Genomic DNA, 13,547 nt, shown 5'->3' on the forward strand with positions numbered 1-13,547 from the left:
CACAGGGTGGAAGACAGACTTCCGTAATAAAACTTTACTCTTACACAAATCTACAGCTTTTAAACAGTAAAAAGGGAAGCCCCACTGGTGCCTAGAAAGAGGACTTGAAGCAGCACTCAGGAAACAGGGCGACTCTGGCCACCAGGCGTGTGGTTACCGGCTCTGCTCAACTGTAAGACACACAGAGGGGAGGCCAGTGAGACGGGGAAGAGGGCCCCTGTCCGGGCCCAGCCCCCCAGCCCCACCCCCAACACTTACTGTATGTAGAGATGTCAATTTCTTCAGGAAGTTCTGCCACGTTCACTTCAAACCTGTCCTGAACGTCATTGAGGATTTTGGCATCATTCTCATCGGACACAAAAGTGATGGCCAGACCTTTGGTCCCAAAACGTCCCGCACGGGCCACCTGCAGCGTGACAGGAGCAGGGGGTCAGGGGGGTCAGGTCACAGGGACACAACATGGAGATCTGAGGACAAGCAGGGCCACATCCCCACTCACCCCCACCCTGGGAGAGGGCCGTGAGGGAGCTAACAGCTCCGTGGAGGCACTCACTCGGTGGAGGTAGGTGTCTGAGTCCTCGGGCATGTCATAGTTGAAGACGATGTTGACTCGCTCAATGTCCATCCCTCGACCAAACAGATTGGTGGCCACCAGGATCCGCCGCTGGAAGTCTTTGAACTGCTGATAGCGTGACAGGCTGGGCACAGGAAGAACAAGAGGCGGCCGTTAGACATGGGGTTCCCGAGTGGCACTCCCCGTGAGGGGCCGAGGGGCCTGCTGCGGGCCCGAGGGCGGCACCCACTCACCGCTCCTCCTGCGCCATGCCCCTGTGGATAGCGATGGCCGGGAAGTTCTGCTCCACAAGGAGCTGGGCCAGGGCCATGCAGCGCTGCACCGACTTCACGAAGATCACCACCTGCGAGGCAGGGAGGCAAGAAGCGGCGGTCAGGGCCAGAGCCCCCGTGCGCCAGCCTCGCCAAGGCCCGGAACCCCGGGACAGCCACGCGGTGTCACCTGGTTAAACTCCAGCACGTCCAAGAGATCAAACAGCTTGCGGTTCTTCTCGCTGTCCTTGAGCTTGACGTAGTACTGCTGGAGTCCGTGTAGCGTGAGCTTGGTCTCATCGTCTACAAACACCTCCATGGGCTGTGCAGGAAGGGGCAGGCGGGGCTTACTTCTGGGCATCTTGCCTGCCCAGAACCTTCCGGCGAAGGACTCCACGTTGCGATGCTTCCCAGAGGGCCTGCGTACCCCGATAAATGCCTCTCTCCCAATCGTTGATCTAAGCTCGGCTCTGACTCAGGTATAGATCAAGCTCAGCTCCTAGTCTGACAAGACACAGGAGGGAAGGAAGGCTCCGGGGCCTCCCGGCATTCTTGTGTGGTGAGGCAAGTGTGGGCGTCCCGGAGCAGCAGCGGCTCAGGACACGGAACCGAGGAGGGCCAGAGGTGCCGCGCCGAGGCCGTGGCTGGCTGCCGTCCCACCCTACTCACGTCTTGCATGAACTTCCTGCACACGGGCCTGATCTCCTTGCTCAGGGTGGCGCTGAACATCATGCACTGCTTCTCGTGGGGCGTCAGGCGGAAGATCTCCTGCACGTCCCGCCGCATGTCTGGGTGGGGAGGGCAAGAAACAGGTGGGCGTGAGCGCCTGCCGTGCGGGGACCCCCACCCGAGACCAGCCCCAGCTCCTCCCAACCTGTGCCAGGGAGTCGTTAGCGCCACGACGAGGGCGGCGTGAGCCGAGTGGAGGGAGGGGCGAGTCCCAGGTGCCTGAGGGGCTGGACTCGGGGCGGGCGCGGGAGGAGCTGCCATCCACTTACACGCCGCCAGAGCGGAGCAGCCGTGCCAGCGCGCCTCGAGCCACGCTTCAGGGAGGGGAGCCTGAGGCAGAGACAGCCGCTGGGGTGAGAGCTGCAGCTGCCTCCCGGGACACAAGCCCCATCTCCCACTGGCCCTGCGGGGCTCACGGAGGGCAGGCAGGGGCCCGGAACTAACCCAACGGGCGGCGAGGCCACAGCATGCCGAGGGCTGGCACGGACACACGCCCGGACTCAGTCAGCTCGGGCTCGGAGGCAGGTCACCGTGCCGAGGCTACAACTCTCCCTGGAGTCGTCTACAGAGGCCTGTGTGCCAGCCACCCACGTGACCCTGCCCTGGGGCAACCTTCGGCCTGCCCTGACCGGGCCCACCTGGCTCTGAGGTCCGGGTGGGGGGAGGGGAGCTGTGAGGATGGCGGGGCGGGGGGGGCCTCCAGCAGCTCCTGGACCCAAGCAGGCCACTCACCCAGCTGCTCCAGCATCTTGTCGCACTCGTCCAGCACGAAGTGCTTCACGTTCTTCAGGTTGAGGCTCCTGTTCCGTACGAGCGCCAGGATCCGGCCTGGTGTCCCCACCACGACGTGCGGACAGTTCTTCTTCAATACCTCTTCATCCTTCTTGATGGAAAGGCCCCCGAAGAACACAGACACCTATGTGGGAGGAGAGAAAGTTCCTTTCACCTGTCTAAGGGCTGAAGGCTCACGCTCGCTCCGAACTGACGGCCACCCGGCCCGTGGCCCCGCCAGCTCAGGCTCCAGCAGCACCCCCGGGCCTAGTGCCTGGGGACCAGAGTGGCCTGAGAGTCTGGCCAGGACTCCGGTGGAAAGCAGCCCCACAGCTGGGACCGGCACAGGCCTCCGGAGGCCGTGCATAATTCATCCGGCTTTTAAGGAATGTAAACCACCGCAAACCTCAAAGGCAGCCACTGCGGCCAAGCTTAGTAAACACTGGCCGGGCTACAGCCGGGGTAGCAACGTTGCAGAAGACCACGCAGTACGTCCAGCCCGAGAGACTTACCTTGACGCTGGGCATGTACTTGGAGAAGCGTTCATATTCCTTGCTAATCTGGAATGCCAGCTCCCGAGTATGACACATGACCAGCACTGTCACCTGCAGGCGGAAGACAGACACTTTAGGCAGTGTCCCAAGTCCTACCCCAGGCAGAGCCCACTCTAGTGCCCTCCCCTGGGGCCCCATGCCCACCGGGCTCTGGCCCCTTGAGGGTGTCTGCCACGCTGCTCCCCAAACCTCCGGCTGCTGGAAGGTCCGGTCCAGATGCTCTAGCTTCTCCCCACCCTTCGCCTGTCATTCACTCCCTATGTCCCCCCAGCTAGTGAGTGAGGCTTGTCTCCTGCTGCCAGGATCCACAGTGAGACCTAGCTGGTGAGGCAGCCCCTACCAACAGCTTCCTGAGTCTGCTCTCTGGTCAGCTCATGACCACCCGAAGGTGGCTCCTGCCTTCAGGCCCATGACGCCAAGGGCTGCAACCGCCACAGCCTCCCACTGAATCTCCCTCTCCCTCACCCTCACCCTCACCATCGACCCTAAGGAGACAAGGGCCTGTGCACCCACACACAGCCCAAGGGCGTGTGTCCCCGTGTGACAAAACAACACCGGAATGCACCTTGATTCTCCTCCAACAAAATTCACTTAAGAGGAAACGACTATCAGTGGCAACAGCAACCAAACCTCGTTAGGTACAATCTCACCTGTGTAAATACGCACACTCTAGAAAAGCACACGACCAAATAACAGCTGTGAAATCTGTAGACTAAAATCGTGGGCACTTCTCAGTTTCTCCTCTTGGCTTATCATTTTGGGGCGGTATTTTGTCACAACTAAGTACCGTACTTAATTTTAAAAGCCCACAAAGAGGGGCACCTGGGTGGCTCAGTCGGTTAAGTGTCCGACTTCGGCTCAGGTCATGATCTCAGTTTGTGGGTTCGAGCCCTGTGTCGGGGTCTGTGCTGACAGCTCAGAGCCTGGAGCCTGCTTTGGATTCTGTGTCTCCCTACCTCTCTGCCCCTCCCCTGCTTGCACCCTGCCTGTCTCTCTCCCTCTCTCAAAAATAAACATTAAAAATTTTTTTTGAAAATTAAAAAAAATAAAATAAAAGCCCACAAAGAGAACGCAGCACCAGGAAGTTTTAACAAGGGAACCCGTGGCTAGCGATCCTCACGTAGCTCGGGCCCAGCAGGGAGGGCAACCACCTACCTGTCCGTTGACAGGCTCAATCTGCTGCAGGGTGGCCAGCACGAAGACGGCCGTCTTGCCCATCCCAGACTTGGCCTGGCACAGGACGTCCATGCCCAGGATGGCTTGGGGAATACACTCGTGCTGGACTGAGGGAGAGAGCACGTGTGAGCGGCCAGAAACCAGATGCTCCCTCTGTGCAGGCTCCTGGCCAGGCGGCTGAGGAGGCCACAGAGAGGGCGGTGAGGAGGTTCCTGGCAGGGAGAACCCAGGAGGCATACCCTCAGATGGATGCTCAAAGCCACAGTCCACGATGGCCCTAAGAAGCTCCGGCTTCAGCAAAAAGTCCCGGAAGCCAGAGCTGTGGATGGAAACGTAGGAACCCTTGACGTCTTTCTTGGGGGGAGCAGGAGTGCTCTCTGGAGGAGCCTGGGGCTCTTCATCTTCCTCGTAATCCAGAAGCTCGTTTTCCACATCCTGTTCCGCCATGGCGCTGACAACAGAGGAGGGAGGAAGGGTCGAGGGAAGCGAGTGAGTTTGAGAAAGAAAACTCCCAGGGAGTTTTCCAGGGAGAAGACCGCCCAGCAGCTGCAGTCTACGGACACAGGTCGAGGAGGGACAAAGCACCGGAGCCATCTTCCGAGCTGGTACAGCTGATGAAGCTAAGACGGGGCCAGCGCTCTGACCCCCCCCTCCCTCACACTCCCCACAGACTCCTGCACAAGGTCCCACCCGCTCCTCCCGGGCAGCACCTCCCAGCCTCAGCTTGTCCCGGTCACACCTTCACTCCTGCACCCCCTCAGCTTTCCCCGTGCCCCTCTCCGCCACACTCACACACGCACACACACCCCCGGCTCCAGGGCCTCCCTCTGCTCTCACAGTGAAATCCCCATACTTCCCCATGGCTCTCGCATCCCTGTGCACTGTCCCCGGCACACCTCGTTCCACAAGACCCCTCTCAAACCACCCGCAGCCTTGTCTGCCCGCTCGCTCATCAAGCCCCTACCCCAAGTGTTTGCCGCACGTGGCCGCCGCCAGGAAAACTCTAATAAACCTCAGGCCACCTAAGCCAGAGGAGGCCCCCTCCCCACCACTCTGCAAAGAGTCTACCGGGCCTGCAAAGGATAGGACCCCTGGGACCAGGAGACGTGGCTGCCAGAACGCTGGAGAGACCTGAGTCTGTAGGAGCAGAGTCGCGCCCCCAGCTCCTCCCGCTACTTGTGGTCTGCACAGGGGAGTAATTAAGCACTGTCATCAGCAGCCTTCCCACCGCGCCCAGGCCGCTAAGAACGAAGCGGAGATGGTAAAGAGAATTAATACAGTTTGCTCCCTTCCTGCCGTATCCAGTATGGGCACAGGACCTACCGGGCACAAGCTACAAGGGTCCCAGATGTGAGAATATGGTCTTCTGCCCTCCAAACTCCATCCAGCCTCCAGTCTAGACAGAGAGGGTGCTGAAGTAGTCCCTCTTCTCCCTGAGCCGGATGTGGAGGGTCCTGGGCCCACTTTCTGGCCCTCCTGTCACTCATTCTCTCTGTGACTTCATCCAGCCCCAGGGCTTTGACCACCTCTGTGCAGAGGCCTCCCAAACTTGTGTCTCCATGGGGTCACAGCTTCCCTCAACAACAGACTCCGTTACCCAACTGCCTCTGCCACATCGACCCTTCGAAGCTGAACTCAAAATCCCAAGAGTAAAACCCTCCGTTCCTTCCTGCAGGCCTGCTTCTCAAAAGGGGCAATTTCATTCTCTCACTGGCTTTCTCTCTCTCCCCTGTCCAATCAGCCAACAAATCCCAACAGGACAATTAGGCCACTGCTTGCCCCTGCTACCTCACTAGTCCCAAGCTACCTCCACCTTTCTTTTTTAGAATTAGAACAGCTAGGGGCTCCTGGGTGGCTCAGTCGGTTAAGCATCCGACTTGAGCTCAGGTCAGGATCTCGCGGTTTGTGAGTTCGAGCCCCGTGTCGGGCTCTGGGCTGACAGCTCAGGGCCTGGAGGCTGCTTCGGATTCTGTGGCTCCCTCTCTCTCCACCCCTCCCCTGCTCGTGCTCTGTCTCTTTGTCTCAAAAATAAATAAAATTAAAACATTAAAAAAAATTTTTTTAGTAAAATAAAATTAGAACAGCTTTATTGAGATATTCACATGGCATATCGTTCACCACTTTCAATGTCCCATATATCGGTTTTTAGTATTTTTTTTAACTTCTTAATTTTGAGACCAAGAAAGCACATGTGCACAAGCAGGGGAGGGGCAGAGAGAGAGAGAAAGAGAGAAAGAGAAAGAGAGAGAGAGAGAGAGAGAGAGAGAGAGAGAGAGAGAGAATATCCCAAGCAGGCTCCACGCCACCAGAGCAGAGCCCCATTCGGGGCCCCATCTCACGAACTGCAAGATCGTGACCTGAGCCGAAATCAAGAGTCAGGCAGCCAGTTTTTAGTATTTTTAATGTAGCCAGGGATAAGTTCAACGACCACCACAGTTGGATTCGTTACCCATTTCACTCAGTCTTGAAAAAGACCAGACCCTTTACCTCTCATCCTTCCCCCCTCAGTCCTCTGGGCAACCGTCAACCTACTTTCTTTCAGTTTGCTTGTTTCTGCCGTTTCTCACTGCAATCAACATACAATATGCAACCATCTGTCCTGCCCGGCTTCGCTCACTCAGCACGTTTCCACGTCCATCCACTTTGTGGGAGGCATCAGCACCTCACTCCTGCTCGTGGCGGAACACTCCCCTGTGCGGGGCCGCCACTCCGTCTATTGTCAGTTGGTGGCTCTGGGGGCGCCATCATCTCTCGCCTGGATGAGGCCCACAGTCCCCCTGTTTTCCATCCCCCTCCATCGTCTCTCCCCACAAAAGCCAGTGGGAGCCCAGTAAAAGCGAAGTTGGAAAATGCTCAAAATCCCCCACAGGCTCCTACTGGGCTCAGAATAAAACTCAGGGGTCCTCAGCCTGACCTACCGGACCCCACACAAACTGACCCCCCCCCACACACACCCACCACGTTCGAACCTCATCTGCTCCGTCACCCCCACTCACCGGCCTTGCCGCTGTGCCCCTCACGCATGCCTCAGCCCCTATGCACCTGCCATGCCCACTGCCGGCAGTGGCCGTGAGTCCCCCCGCTTCCTTCAGGACTCTTGCTCCAGAAGGGCATTTCTGGCAGGCCCCAGCTAAAAAAAGCACCCTTGTTCAGGTCATGCCTGCCAGCCCTTTGGCCCAGCCCAGAGCCTAAAACAGATAAGCACTCACACACAAAGGCCCAATGAATAAAATTAAGATCGAGGCCTTCAGGCAGAATTTAGGAGCTAAAGCCAGCGTCTGCCCTCCTCTGATTGCTGAAAAAGGCAACCTGAACAGGAAGGGGCTATTTCCCAGGCAGCCGAGATAAGGGGAGGAGCCAGGAAAGGTCGGTTCCAAAGCACCACGCCCTTGTGGGGAATGGAGAGCAAGACTGGCTGAAGCAGAGGCAGAGGGGGAAGCTCGGAAAGCCGGTCTGATCGAGGGCTCTCATACTTTATCTGCGAAGCAACAGGGAACCACCAAGGAGGTTTCTGAGGGGAGTAATGGCCCAAGAGCAACTTGCTCTAGAGGAGAAGACGAGCGGGGAATGAGACCAGCCACGGGGAAAACCAGTCACCAGGAGAGAGGATTAACCAGGGTGGGGGTGGTAGGAGGGAACAACAAAATGGCACGCTCAACAGGGCAGCACCATCTCCTGGGCAATCCCTGGGCAGATAACCGCTGGGAGCCGCCTACCCTGAGCTCCAAACCTGGGTGGCCAAGAGCGGACGGTGCAGTCAAAACGAACACAAACGTCAAGTGAAGTCTTTTTGTTCTTACAGGGGACAGATTCAGGGACAGCCTGAGTTGGAGGCACCAAATTCTCTAGGAAGTGGCTAGATGGGCTCTAAAACTCAAATGAGACGGGGAGGGAACTGGGGGAGGGGCGTTTGTCCCACCCGGGGGAGGGGGGTGGGTGCTGCGACGGCTGCGGCCCCCGGAACAGATCAACTCGAAAGCGGACACCCGGAAAGTGACAATTGAGACTAGCTCACGGTACCCATTCATTCTCAAGTGCCCCAGGAAGACTTCCACCTCAGGGTTCGCCTCGGTGACATCTGTTTTATTCTAAATCTCTGGAAGCCCGAATCCCCTAAACACATAGCAACAGCACAGCAGGGTGGGGGAGGGCAAGTCCCTCGACTCGGAGGAGCCTAACGCGTCTACAAGGTCGGGATTCTCCCACCGCAACTCCAGACCCCGGCGCCCGGCCCCCAGAGTCCCTCCCCAAACGACTAGGGGGTCTCCTGTGACAGACAGACCTTCTCCCCAAGTCAGGCTCGACCCGCGGGCCGCCATGACAGCCCACTCCCGGAAGCGGGAACGAGCCCAGCGCGCCAACAGCTACCGCCCCCACCCCCACCCCCGCCTTGCGCATGCGCCATGGCGTTCAACGGCCGCAGCCGCGCGCGGCGGACGCCCCAACCGCCCCCCACTTGTCTCGCGCCCCTTCCTCCTCATCCTCCCCTCAACTCCCAGGGTCTCCCCTCGCTCGCTCGCCCGCAGGTCCGACGTCTCCGCACCGCGGCCCCGCGCTCCGGGTGCTTCGTTCACCTAGTTCCCCGTTCGCCTCCGCGCGCTGTGAGAAGTGCCGTCCGACTCTGGCTACCGGTCTCGCGCCCCGACACGAGCCACAACGCTTCCTGCCTCCTGCGTCGGACTGCGGCTCTGCTCACTGGACTGCTGGCTTTTCATTCACGGAAGGCGGAAGCGGTGATTGGATGCTGCAGGAGGCGTCTGGAAGCTATTGGTGGAGAGAGGAAAGGGGGCGTGCCTCACGCCTCGGCTTCATTGGCCAATCTAAAAGTAGGCGCCCTGGTCTAAGGCCGACGTGAGCCCGTGCGCTGTCACGTGATTGGGGTTTTTCCGTCGGTGGGCGTCGACATATTTAGTACTGGCAGCGGAAGCCGGCTTGATTTGCCTGTCGGCTGTGTATCATCTGTCTGTTACGTGGTTTTTACGCTGGGCATGGGATTCAAGGCTTTCGAAGTGGGCATCAACTCGCGACTTCTTGGTTCTCCGGGGTGAGCCCGTGAAAGGGTCCTGAGAAGGACTGGGAGGTCGGAATGTCTCCAACGTGGAGAGGACAGGCTGCACCCGCAGTGGGGAAGGGACCGCTCGGGGCCCAGAGAGAAATGCGCGTCATCAACGTTCCCCATTTGCTGAGAGTCTTGTCAAGGGTCAGACTCTGTACTAGTGGCCATGCAGGCTCAGGCCACAAAACCCAAACCAGGATGTTTCACTCATAAGACGTTTTGGATTTTAATTTATCCTTGTATTACATTTTCCCAACCTTACCCCCCTCCCCCTGCCTTGTACTTTACTGAGGAAAAATTCATAAGAAAAGGTCCCCTGATTTTTCAAGATTGACAGCCGACTGACGATTGCCCAGTGAAGATACAGAACATTTCCATCACCCCCAGAAAGTTCTGTTGTGCCCCGGTCAGGTCTACCCTCAGCCCCAACCGGGCAAAACACTGTGTGGATTTCTATCACTATCCATGGGTTCTGGTCTCGAATTTCAGATAAACAGCATCATGCAATAGGTTGTCTTTTATATCTGGCTTTTTTGGCTCAACAAAATGTTTTTTGACGTCTGGTGCTGCATGTACTAGCTTTGTTTTGTTTTGTTTTTTGTTTTTCCCTTGCTGAGTAGTAGTTCACCCTGTGGCTATGATGGGGTTTGGGAGTGATGGTGGGGTTCGGAGCCCACGGCCAAGAAAGAATTCTTGAAGACGTCTTTGGTGCAAAAAGGTGATCTTATTAAAGCACAGGGACAGGGCTCCTGGGCGGAAAGAGCTGCACTGGGGTTGTGAGAAGTGACTGCTTGTATACTGTGGAGTTGGGGGAGGTCAAGTCAAGGGGAAGGTTCTTTTCTTTTTTTAATTTTTTTTTAACATTTATTTATTTTTGAGACAGAGAGAGACAGACCATGAACAGGGGAGGGGCAGAGAGAGAGGGAGACACAGAATCCAAAGCAGGCTCCAGGCTGTCAGCACAGAGCCAGACGCGGGGCTCGAACTCACGGAGTGCGAGATCATGACCTGAGCCATAGTCCGGAGCTTACCCGACTGAGCCACCCAGGCGCCCCAAGAGGAAGGTTCTTAAAGGAACTTCCATATGCTAAAGGAGACCCAGATTACTGGAGGCCTAGCTACTGTCAAGCTAAGGTGGTTTTTTCCCTCTAGCAAAGCATTTTCCGTAAGACAGTGGGGGGTTCCTGGAGATAAGGCTATTGAGAAGATTGCCCTTTTCTTGTAATATTACTAAGATGTTTGTAAACTGATGGAGACTGTCAGTTAACCATTTGTTTTCTGTCCTTTCCTTTGTTCTTGGGCAGCCAGGAGGGCCTGAGGAATGTCCCACGTGTCCCACCTGGGGGGATGGTGGGGGGGGGAGCGTGTGCTAGCTTGTGCTTTGCCCTCTGCTTGCCTTATGCTCCCTCATCATATCCCCCGTGAACAATTTTGACCCTTAAATCGTTAAAGTTGCTGAAGGTGAAAGGTCTCATCTTCCTTAGCTTCTTCCTGCCGAGTAGGGGCGTAGAGATGTCCCTACCTGTGGGTCAACATCGGTCAGTCGGGGAAGGTATAGGAGAGTCACGAAAAGCGGAGGCAGCCGAACCCAACGCGGACCACGGTGTTGTATGAACCTTCTGGAGCAGAAAGGATCATCTGGTGGCTTGAGGTTATGGTAGCAACGGACTTTAGCGTCTGCCAGTGAGATTTTTAGATGTCAAGCTTGAAGCATCCTCAGATGGAGTGGGAACAGGCAGCAGGAATCAGATGATTCTTTCTGGTTTGTAATTCAAATGTCTGTGGTGATCCTTCTGAATGCCCCATTGTGAGAGGGAATTGTTAGTATAAATTGGGGAAAGGAGAATGAAAAAAAAAATGTGCAGCCATCAATTTTGTTTGAAGAGGAGGAGTTGGCCGGAATCAGAAGGCACATTAGTTTGCTCATTGGTTTCCTGTGAAGGAGGTGCAAGCTTTATTCGATATATGTGAGCCCATGAAGAGTGCCCCTCTAAACTTTACTTCAGTGGGAGTACGTCATATGACGCAGTAGGGGCCCTTACTTTTTGGAATTAAATCCCCTCCTATATTAGAGTTTCAATCCTTTAAATAAACCAGCTTGGCTTATAGGGGGTGGGTTTCTAGTAACGGTCACATCAGGCTTAGGGAGGATATGGTTTGCATATTCACTTAGAGATTTACGAATTAACCTGGCTTCAAGTGAGAAATTTAATAAAACACCACAGTCTTTATCTATTGATAGGTCTAAAGTGAGAAAAGCCTTTTGATACACAATTGTTGGGGGAACCCATCCTGTTTTTTAGTTGTTTAAATAATTATATGCCCATGAGGTGTTGTTATTATCCCCAAAGAATAACAAGCACAGGGGAAGGTCTATACATGAAACATTGTGACAGTTTTTCTGTTTCGCTCAAGTTGTTCATAGTAGGCAAATAACAAACATTTAAAGACAATCCGAACTAGAATTTAGTATCTAAAGGTGCATTGTTGAAGCATAGTTTTTTCTCTCTAGAATCACCCGTTTGGAGACAGCCAAGTCAAAACTCATTTGTAAAAACAGGTACAACTTTAACTTGGCCTACCTATTTACAGAAGTTCATCAAGAAATAGCAATTGGTTATATGGATCTTGGATAATTTGCTTTGCTGGGACTTTTTATAAGGAACCTCTAGATTGAATGTTTAGTAGCCTCTCCAGGCCAGAAGCCAAGCCAAGTACTTGCCATCAGGCGTGCCTGAAATACCTGCTGATTTGAGCGAATTCCTCTTCACGAGGTCCCCAAGAGACCCTGAGGCTCCTGTACCCACCAGGAAGTGACATTCTTTAGTCACCTGGTAAGGCTGCTGGGAACTCTGTAAGCAAGCTATCAGGCCAACATTTCCAGGGGCCTTTATGACTTGCCATGTTTCATAAAGTCAACCTTAGTTCCTTAAAGCTATATGGTCCTATCTGAGTCTACACATGACTCTCAAATAGGACATTCCACTCAAAGCCTTTGTAAAATAACCAGCATTTCAAATGGTGTCCTGTTACAAAGAGAAGATTCTTATTGAACTTATCCAAATAACTGTAATTGCCACGAAAGACAGAATAGTCAGAGTTTTTGAATTTCAGAAGGCTTAGGTAGAGAGAAAGTTAAGTGCTGCTGGTTGTTTACAAATGAATACTTAATCACATTTTTGTGTATCATAGCTATCTTGAGAGAATGTTTCCTTAATCTGGAAGAGCAAGCAATACTTTAAAATAAGAGTGACATTGGTGGGAATGCAAATTGGTGCAGCCGCTCTGGAAAGCAGTGTGGAGGTTCCTCAGAAAATTAAAAATAGACCTACCCTATGACCCAGCAATAGCACTGCTAGGAATTTACCCAAGGGATACGGGAGTACTGATGCATAGGGGCACCTGTACCCCAATGTTTATAGCAGCACTCTCCACAATAGCCAAATGATGGAAAGAGCCTAAATGTCCATCAACTGATGAATGGATAAAGAAATTGTGGTTTATATACACAATGGAATACTACGTGGCAATGAGAAAAAATGAAATATGGCCTTTTGTAGCAACGTGGATGGAACTGGAGAGTGTGATGCTAAGTGAAATAAGCCATACAGAGAAAGACAGATACCATATGGTTTCACTCTTATGTGGATCCTGAGAAACATAACAGAAACCCATGGGGGAGGGGAAGGAAAAAAAAAAAAAAAAAAGAGGTTAGAGTGGGAGAGAGCCAAAGCATTAGAGACTGTTAAAAACTGAGAACAAACTGAGGGTTGATGGGGGGTGGGAGGGAGGGCAGGGTGGGTGATGGGTATTGAGGAGGGCACCTTTTGGGATGAGCACTGGGTGTTGTATGGAAACCAATTTGACAGTAAATTTCATATATTAAAAAATAAAAAAAATTAAAAAAAATAAAATAAGAGTGACAAAAACTGTAATTTTCCTCATTCATTTCGTCCCATGTTCCTAATTCTTGTTCAGTTTGAATCCAGCTTTTTAGTTTTGGAAATTCTCACCCATTTTAGTTTTAGGATTTTAAAGATGTTAAATACCTGTATTTGTCATAAAGGTCCTTTTTAAAGTTTTTTGTTTTGTTTTGTTTTGTTTGAGACAGAGACAGTGTGAGTTGGGGAGGGGCAGAGAGAGAGAGAGAGAGAGAGAGAGAGAGAGAGAGAGAGAGAGAGAATCCCAAGCAGGCTCCACGCTGCCAGCACAGAGCCTGATGTGGAGTTCGAACCTACAAACCATGATGAGATCATGACCTGAGCTGAAACCAAGCGTCCACGGCTTAACCAACTGAGCCACCCAGGCGCCCCCTAAAGGTCCTTTGTAAATCTCCTTGAAAATGAAACATGTTTTGTTAAGAGCATCAGAATAATTATAAATGACAAAAATCTCAGAAATAGACATGGCGAGAGTTCATTATGATGCAATTGATG

General features: G+C 53.7%; 1 protein-coding gene across 3 annotated transcripts; it reads right to left on the reverse strand.

Annotated features, from left to right (window-relative positions):
* Window positions 1–19: 19 nt before the first annotated feature.
* DDX39A (DExD-box helicase 39A) lies at window positions 20–8,738 on the reverse strand. 3 transcript variants are annotated; one of them, XM_042978393.1, is made up of 11 exons: window positions 8,630–8,738; window positions 4,295–4,506; window positions 4,035–4,162; window positions 2,838–2,930; window positions 2,287–2,470; window positions 1,495–1,613; window positions 1,016–1,147; window positions 808–917; window positions 554–698; window positions 259–406; window positions 20–170 (listed from the first exon to the last, which is right to left on the reverse strand). In XM_042978393.1, exons 2-11 carry the CDS (start codon window positions 4,500–4,502, stop codon window positions 154–156), a joined length of 1,284 nt encoding a protein of 427 aa, XP_042834327.1. In that variant the 5' UTR covers window positions 4,503–4,506; window positions 8,630–8,738; the 3' UTR covers window positions 20–153. The 3 variants fall into 3 exon arrangements, with proteins under 3 accessions (XP_042834327.1, XP_042834326.1, XP_042834325.1); XM_042978392.1 differs by lacking the exon at window positions 8,630–8,738 and adding an exon at window positions 8,338–8,420; XM_042978391.1 differs by lacking the exon at window positions 8,630–8,738 and adding an exon at window positions 5,379–5,867.
* Between the last annotated feature and the right edge of the window lie 4,809 nt (window positions 8,739–13,547).

The sequence above is a fragment of the Panthera tigris genome, chromosome A2 (genome assembly GCF_018350195.1).
Source record: "Panthera tigris isolate Pti1 chromosome A2, P.tigris_Pti1_mat1.1, whole genome shotgun sequence".
NCBI lineage: Eukaryota > Metazoa > Chordata > Mammalia > Carnivora > Felidae > Panthera > Panthera tigris.

Bases quoted from the DNA above. Each gene is read 5' to 3' on its own strand.
- DDX39A (XM_042978391.1), bottom strand. From the start codon at position 5,542: ATGAGTGACAGGAGGGCCAGAAAGTGGGCCCAGGACCCTCCACATCCG. The intron at 699-807 runs GTGAGTGGGTGC...TCCTGTGCCCAG, and splicing joins GGCATGGCGCAGGAGGAGCG to CCTGTCACGCTATCAGCAGT. The intron at 407-553 runs GTGAGTGCCTCC...GTCACGCTGCAG, and splicing joins CAGACACCTACCTCCACCGA to GTGGCCCGTGCGGGACGTTT.